Source organism: Mastomys coucha, unplaced genomic scaffold (genome assembly GCF_008632895.1).
Source record: "Mastomys coucha isolate ucsf_1 unplaced genomic scaffold, UCSF_Mcou_1 pScaffold8, whole genome shotgun sequence".
NCBI classification, from domain to species: Eukaryota; Metazoa; Chordata; class Mammalia; order Rodentia; family Muridae; genus Mastomys; species Mastomys coucha.
The window spans coordinates 777,715-784,782 of record NW_022196914.1 but is presented as its reverse complement, the minus strand read 5'-3'; the positions used below and the strand labels follow the sequence as shown (position 1 = coordinate 784,782).

Here is a 7,068-nt window from a genome sequence, read left to right as displayed (position 1 = left end):
TTTTGGAGGGGAAACTGGGAAAGGAGGTATTATATGATGTGTAAATAAAGAAAATATGTAATGAAAAAGAAAATGAATATATTTATTGTAAATAAAAGTGAAAAGCAACTAAGATAGTTGAAAGGGCATTGTATAAATCTTTGTTTCATAACACCAACTTAAAAACAGGCTGATGGCCCGGATGCACACACACAGCACAGGCTGATGGCGTGAATACACACACACACACACACACACACACACACACAATTAAAAAATAACAAAACAGGTTATTTCAGTCACAGGCGGCCCTGGCAGCCTTCAGTGGTTGAGTCAGAGGACCTTTTCTGACAGCAAGTGCAAGTGCACTCCAGGTTGGGTTATCAGCCCAGCAGTCCCCTGAGTGAAGCACTCTCCGCCCTCCTCTAGGTTTTCTATATTAAGCATGAAAAAAGAAAAAGAAGGAAAAATAAACAGAGAAAAGGACAGGGTTGAGCATGCTGTGCACACAGACAGCTGGGACAGGGTGTCATGGGGAGTTCGGGGGTTGACAAGAGTCTTCCTGAGACAGACCAAAACAGACCCCAATAAGCCAGCCCAAGAGACCTGACAGCCATTGCTGCCCCTTGTTGTTCACGTGAAGCAAAACACCCAGGAGTCACTCTGGGCTGGGCTGGTTTTACTCATCAGCTTGTGAAGTTCATCAGGGACGACTTCACCCACGCAGAGAGAGGGAAGTCCAAAATAACAGGCTGGGGCTAAAACGAGAAACATCTCTCTGGCTTGTGTGCCAACATGTGTTCCCACTTCTACTGTCTCGCTTAAATAATCACCCAGTTCCTTCACAGGGCCAGACAGACACAACCAGAACCGGGCAGGCTGCAGCTTCATGGAGAAGCACCCAAATGGTTGCTGCTTTTCAGAAAAATAGGTGTGATGTTGTTCACACATCCCTGTTCACTTCTTTGCTTTTATGTGCCATAAGGCTGGCTGTATAGGATGCATCAGAAAGAGAAAACATACCTATACAAGGTAAAAATAGTAATTAATATCAAAGGTGATTTGATTTTCTCCTTTTCATAAACACTCTGGCTTATTTTTTGGTATAAAATATTTACCATAAATGAACTGTTATATAATTGTGTAACACATGTTGGTACATGATTTACAGAATTCCAACACTTGGTAGATGGAGGCAGGAAGGTCAAGTGTCCAAACATGGTTTGGGCTATAGACATAATTAAGACAATTATCTTTCTCTCTCTCTGCTATCTGAAATACAGGATCTACCACAGTGATAATTCCCACTATGTAAGATACTATTCACAGTACTAGAGTGACCTCCAATGACCAGATATGGGGAAAACTGTGAAAAAACACTCAACAGAATGAGCAGAATCCAAGAGAAAAAACTGAGTAAATTCAGAGGGCTCCTGCTCACAGTCTGACTCAAAGTCACCTTCAAGGTAGACAGTACTGGCGGCAAAGGGAGCTTCCAGCAGACTGACCCACAAGAGCCCAATCCTGCATACCTGCTTGATTCTGGTTCAATATCATCCAAGAGTTTGAAACTTTATCCATTTACAGTGACTTGAAGTATGTCATCATTCCATTTGCGGCTCCAGACAGTGATGTAGTTAAAAATCGCAATGCACTGAAAGAGTGTGCAGTGTCTGGCACATAATAGCATTTTTTAGTGATCCTCGTGGTCAACATTTAACATCCAGAATAATCTGAAAATGGAGTGATCTCCCCAGTTTCATTTAAACATCTCACCTTTGATGAATTCCCAATCCCTCCCATCCAGACTACCACAATACACAATTACATGGGATAGAAGAGAGGGATCCTAACAATCTGCAGGGCAAGAAACATAACAGGCTCAACAGAACACAGAAGAGAACAAGGAAGCACAGCTCTGGGGTTCTTTCTCTACTTAGAGTAACACAAAGATCAGAAAGTTATAATAAAATTTTGCATCTGAAATGTGAAAATTTCAAATTAAAAAACTTCAATTCTAAATTATTTTCTACTTTTGAGAACACTGTCATAAGTCAACCTAAGCGTGTGGAGCCTTTATGGAGAGCATCCAGAGGAGGTAGGTTTAATGCTCCTATTGCCTCAGGCTGTTCTGCTTAAATTCCTCAGTATGAATTGAATCTTGACTCCTTATTTTGAAAGAATTGTGTGTGTGTGTGTGTGTGTGTGTGTGTGTGTGTGTGTATGTGAGTGTGTGTGTGTGTGTTTGTGTGTGTGTGAGTGTGTGTGTGTTTTTGTGTGTGTGTGAGTGTGTGTGTGTTTGTGTGTGTAAGTGTGTGTTTGTGTGTGTGTAAGTGTGTGTGTGTGTGTTTGTGTGTGTGTGTGTGTGTGTGTGTGTGTGTGTGTTTACATGGGTGTTTTGCCTGCATATATGCACACCAGAAGAAAGCATTGGATTCCATGTACTACAGTTTCACACAGACTTCAGTTATAGACAGTAGTGAGCTCCCATGCTGGGAATCGAACTTAAGACCTCTGGAAGAGTAGCTAGTGCTCTTAGCCACTGAACCATCTTGTCAGCACCACATCTGTCTTATTTAGGGTTTTACTGCTGTGAAGAGATACCATGACCAAGACATCTTTCATAAGGACAACATTTAATCGGGGCTGGCTTACAGGTTCAGAGGTTCAGTCCATTATCATCAAGGTGAGAACATGGCAGCATCCAGGCAGCTACGGTGCAGGAGGAGATGAGAGTTCTACAGTGTCATCTGGTGGCTGCTAGCAGAATATTGACTTCCAGGCAACTAGGGTAAGGGTCTTTTTTTTGTGGGGGTTGGGGAGTTGAGACAGGGTTTCTCTGTATAGCCCTGGCTGTCCTGGAACTCACTCTTTAGACCAGGCTGGGCTCAAACTCAGAAATCCACCTGCCTCTGCCTCCCAAGTGCTGGGATTAAAGGCATGCACCACCACTGCCTGGTTAGGATAAGGGTCTTAAAGCCCACACCCATAGTGACACACCTACTCCAACAAGGTCACACCTTCTAATAGTGCCACACCCTGGACCAAGCATATACAAACCATCACATCTTAATTTATCTTTTAATCCAGCTTTGTTTAAGAAAGCTTCCCATGATGAGCATGATGTACGCCAGCACAGGAGTTGCCAGTCACAAGGGGCTAGTGAGCCTCTGAGTGGTGACCAGCATGGCCTAAAGCCTGAACTTACACTGCCTTTACTTTTAATGAATGCACATATAAAAGTCACATGGGGCTAGTGGCCAGCCTACCATACAGGGCCATTAGTTGAGAATGGCTTCCCCAGAGCACCAGCACCAACAGGTTCCTAACGTGGCTCTGGGTCAGCCAGGATAGAATGCTGTGATAGAGAGGATATTTCTGTTGTAGAACAAGGATGGACAGCTTATGTTCAGGCTCAGTTCAATAACTTCCTCTCTTACAACCAAAGATCCTCTCTTGAGAACTACAATGTCATTGGACGGCAACAAGTTTGCTTTCACTCCTTTAAGAAAAGTGTTGGGCTGGTGAGATGGCTCAGCGGGTTAGAGCACCGATTGCTCTTCTGAAGGTCATGAGTTCAAATCCTAGCAACCACATGGTGGCTCACAACCACTCGTAATGAGATCTGATGCCCTCTTCTGGTGTGTCTGAAGGCAGCTACAGTGTACTTATAATAAATACATAATAAATAAATCTCTAAAAAAAAAAAAGAAAAGAAAAGAAAAGTGTTGCTGAAAGGAACAGGATTCTAGTAGGAGACAAAAATTAAACTCCACCCATGATAATGCCATCTTCTGGCAGACTTGTAGAAGTATGTGAAACTCAATGCTAAGCTATCAATTATGTTAAGCTATGTGGTAGGCCTTTGTGCTGGCTGGGTTCTATCAACTTGATACAAACTTAGACATATCTGGGAAGAGGGAATCTTTATTACTATCATTATTACTATTATTTTAAGGATATGGGTGGTTATGCTGATATATACATTGTACATCATATGTCAGTCCAGGGCCTGCAGGCTAAAAGAGGGTATTGGATGTCCTGAAACAGGAGTTACAGGCCATTGTGTGTCATCATGTGGATCTTAAGCATCCAACTCTGGTCATCTAGAGAACAGCCAGTGCTCTTAACACCATAACCTGAAGAGGGAATCTTAGGCAAGTCTGTGGGGGCAGTATCTTCATTGATGATGATGGAGGGCCTATCTTGGACAAATGGTCCTGAGTTGTATAATGAAACAAGCTGAGCAAACCATATGGAGCAAGCCAGTAAACATTACTCCTCCATGCCCTCTGCTTCAGTTCCTGTCTCCGGGTTCCTTTCTTGAGTTCCTGTCCTGACTTCCCTGGATGATGGACTACAAAATATAAGATAAAATAGACACCCTTCCCTCCCCAAGTTGCTTTTGGTCATGGTGTTTAATCAGAGCACCAGAAACCCTAAGACAGTCTTTCATCAGCGATGCTACTGATGTGTGCCACAGTCTTATCATTAAGATGATTCGATAAATAAGAAACAAGATACCCAGGCAGGTAAGCCACATGATCTATTTTTCAGATGCACACAATACAACAGAACCACTGCAAAATAAAACTGGATGGAATATGTCACATCCCCCATCACTGAGGACCCATTGTGCTTCATTTTCTCTAAGAAAGTGTTCCTGAAGTGTCTCCATGAAATAACATCTTAGCCAACTGTAGGCAAATCCAAGTGTCATTTGAAAGATATCACACAACATGACCACCAGATGAAAAAGCTAGAATAACTTTTCATACCCCAAAGTGGGTCCTACAAAGTCTTCCCAAAGGGAGACTATGCCAAATTCCAATTAACATTGATTCCAAAGTGATCCTCAAAGCCAAGTTGAAGATCATTTTAAAGTCTCCTTCCCATATGTATAACCCAAGAGGTAGGAGGTTGGTATAAGCACCTATCTCTATTCTGGATCCTCAAGTCTAAAAGCCTTTGGAACTTCCCAAGCCGCTTTCAATTGCTAAGATACCCAAAGGTGTCATTTAATGCCCAGATTCAACCACTCTGAGTAAACACATTGCAATAGTTATTGATACAACCATCTCTGTTAATGAATTCCCAGCATCTACCTCAGGGAGCCGATCAATTCCAAGTGGTGTGATTTCCTAGTTTCATGGAATGCCATATACTATATAGTCATGTACCTATGATTGTACACATGACTACCTATGAAACTACAGGGGTCCCATAAGATCGTACAAGTAAGTGATAGTGTACCTACCTTAGTTGGCACAAGTCATTCTATGATATTTGTACAACAGTAAAGTCGTTTCTCAATGTCTTCTCAGATGATTTCTTGCCATTCAGTGGTACATGACTGCCTATTAACTCAGGATTTTGATCTTATTTTATTCTAAGACCATATTACTTTTATAAGCTAAACAGATCTCTTAAGACAGCGCAGAACTCTAGTGAGCGCGCAGTTGACCAGAAAGCTGTCGACTATTATAGATCTAAATTATATATTAAAGAGAATCTCTTCATGTGTGAAATAAAACAAAACCCTGCCCTTATTAGCTCTCCTGATAACTAATGCAAAAGAATGGGCGCCATTAGCCGCAAAGCCTCATCTCTTACCTCCACCACTGTGGTTCCTGCAGCCTTGCACATTGGCAGATTGAAGTTCCTTGCACTTTTCCTGTATCAGACAGGGAGGACAGAAGAGGGAGAAAAATCAAAAACAAGATGTATCTCTTGTGACTTGAAAACGCAGACTTTTAGTCTTCCAAGAATCTATGAATCTACGAGTGCATGTCTTGCACCTATCTTTACACTTAAAAGTTCTCATGGCTATTTCATTCGGTCTATATGATTCTTATAGTAGGTGGAAGGAAAGACTATTTTTTTCATGCTCAGTCAATAGCTTTTACACAGAAACATAAAGTGAGTAGTCATAGATATCTGAAATTAAATTCCTCTAGTCTTTCAACCAAGATTAGACTTTGCTCCCATAGTTAAATAGTTCACAGAGAAACTTTTTAAAAGGAGAAATAGTTAGGGATGTCCACAACAAGGATATAGCTAGATGGTAAAGCACTTACTTGGTGTGCACCAGGACCTAGGCTCAAACCCCCAGCACCAGAAAGGGAAAGAGAAAGGAGAAAGTGCCAAGTGCTTCACAGAAGGTCTGGTCTGTCCTCCTAAAGAGGGGCCTCTGCTAGCTGACAGTATAGGAACCAACACTGGTGCTGAGTGAGGCCTTCTAGCGAGCCCTTGGGAGAGCAAGTTTGTGGTGTCTGGATCAGCTGTCACAGTGACTGTGAATGAGATTTGCATCCTAAGAATCTAGAATCTAGTTGAACACTGTGGTGAGAACTTTCACTTCACACCAAAGCTCAGCGACCTATGTATGGGCAGCTTACAGCCGCCCAAGTTAAGTCTACAGAAACCACAGCTGGGCATCAGAGTACAAGGTGAAATTCTACAAATATCTTAAGTAGCTAACTGTTATTTGGTATATAACTTCACTCATCTTTTCTTCATAAAGCATCAGCACTCTACATACATCACACTAAACATCAAAGAAAGCAGGCAAGATGTCAGATGTCTGCCAAGAATTTCCAAAAGTAGTCGTATGCCAAAGGCCTAGAACTCAAGGAATCAGAGCATTAATATCTCACTGAGTCCTTCGGAAATAATAAATAAATAAATAAATAAATAAATAAATAAATAACAATGAAAGTGCCACTGACAACCTGACTATGTTTGATGCCAAACTACATCTGTTAAAATTTAAAAAAAGAAACAAAAACAAAAACCTTCATTTAAGGCAGCAAATAACAAAACTGAGGAAGATCATATAGCTCACCTCTTATTTACAGAGCCAAAGTGGCCCAGCTTTCAAAACACAACTATCTAATCTGCACCTCTGAGACATTAAATACTCGTAATTACTTAGAGTTCAGTATGCAAAGGTTAATCAAATGACAGGAAAATCATGTAGGCCTGTGGCTATCCAGAGAAGGAAAACAAGCATTTGTAAAGATAATTAGCTTTTCAGACGGAACCTTTAGAAGGCTCTCCTAGGAGACATCAACTGCACAAAAAAAAAAA

The 7,068-nt window shown here is 41.5% G+C and overlaps 1 protein-coding gene across 1 annotated transcript in view; it reads right to left on the bottom strand.

The window, feature by feature from the left end:
• The window catches only part of Oxct1 (3-oxoacid CoA-transferase 1), a 133,999-nt gene that overhangs the window by 94,672 nt on the left and 32,259 nt on the right, over positions 1-7,068 (bottom strand). Inside the window, exon 7 of the mRNA XM_031360532.1 lies at positions 5,593-5,653. Coding sequence (XP_031216392.1) covers positions 5,593-5,653 — 61 coding nt within the window. The remainder of the gene's footprint in view (positions 1-5,592; positions 5,654-7,068) is intronic.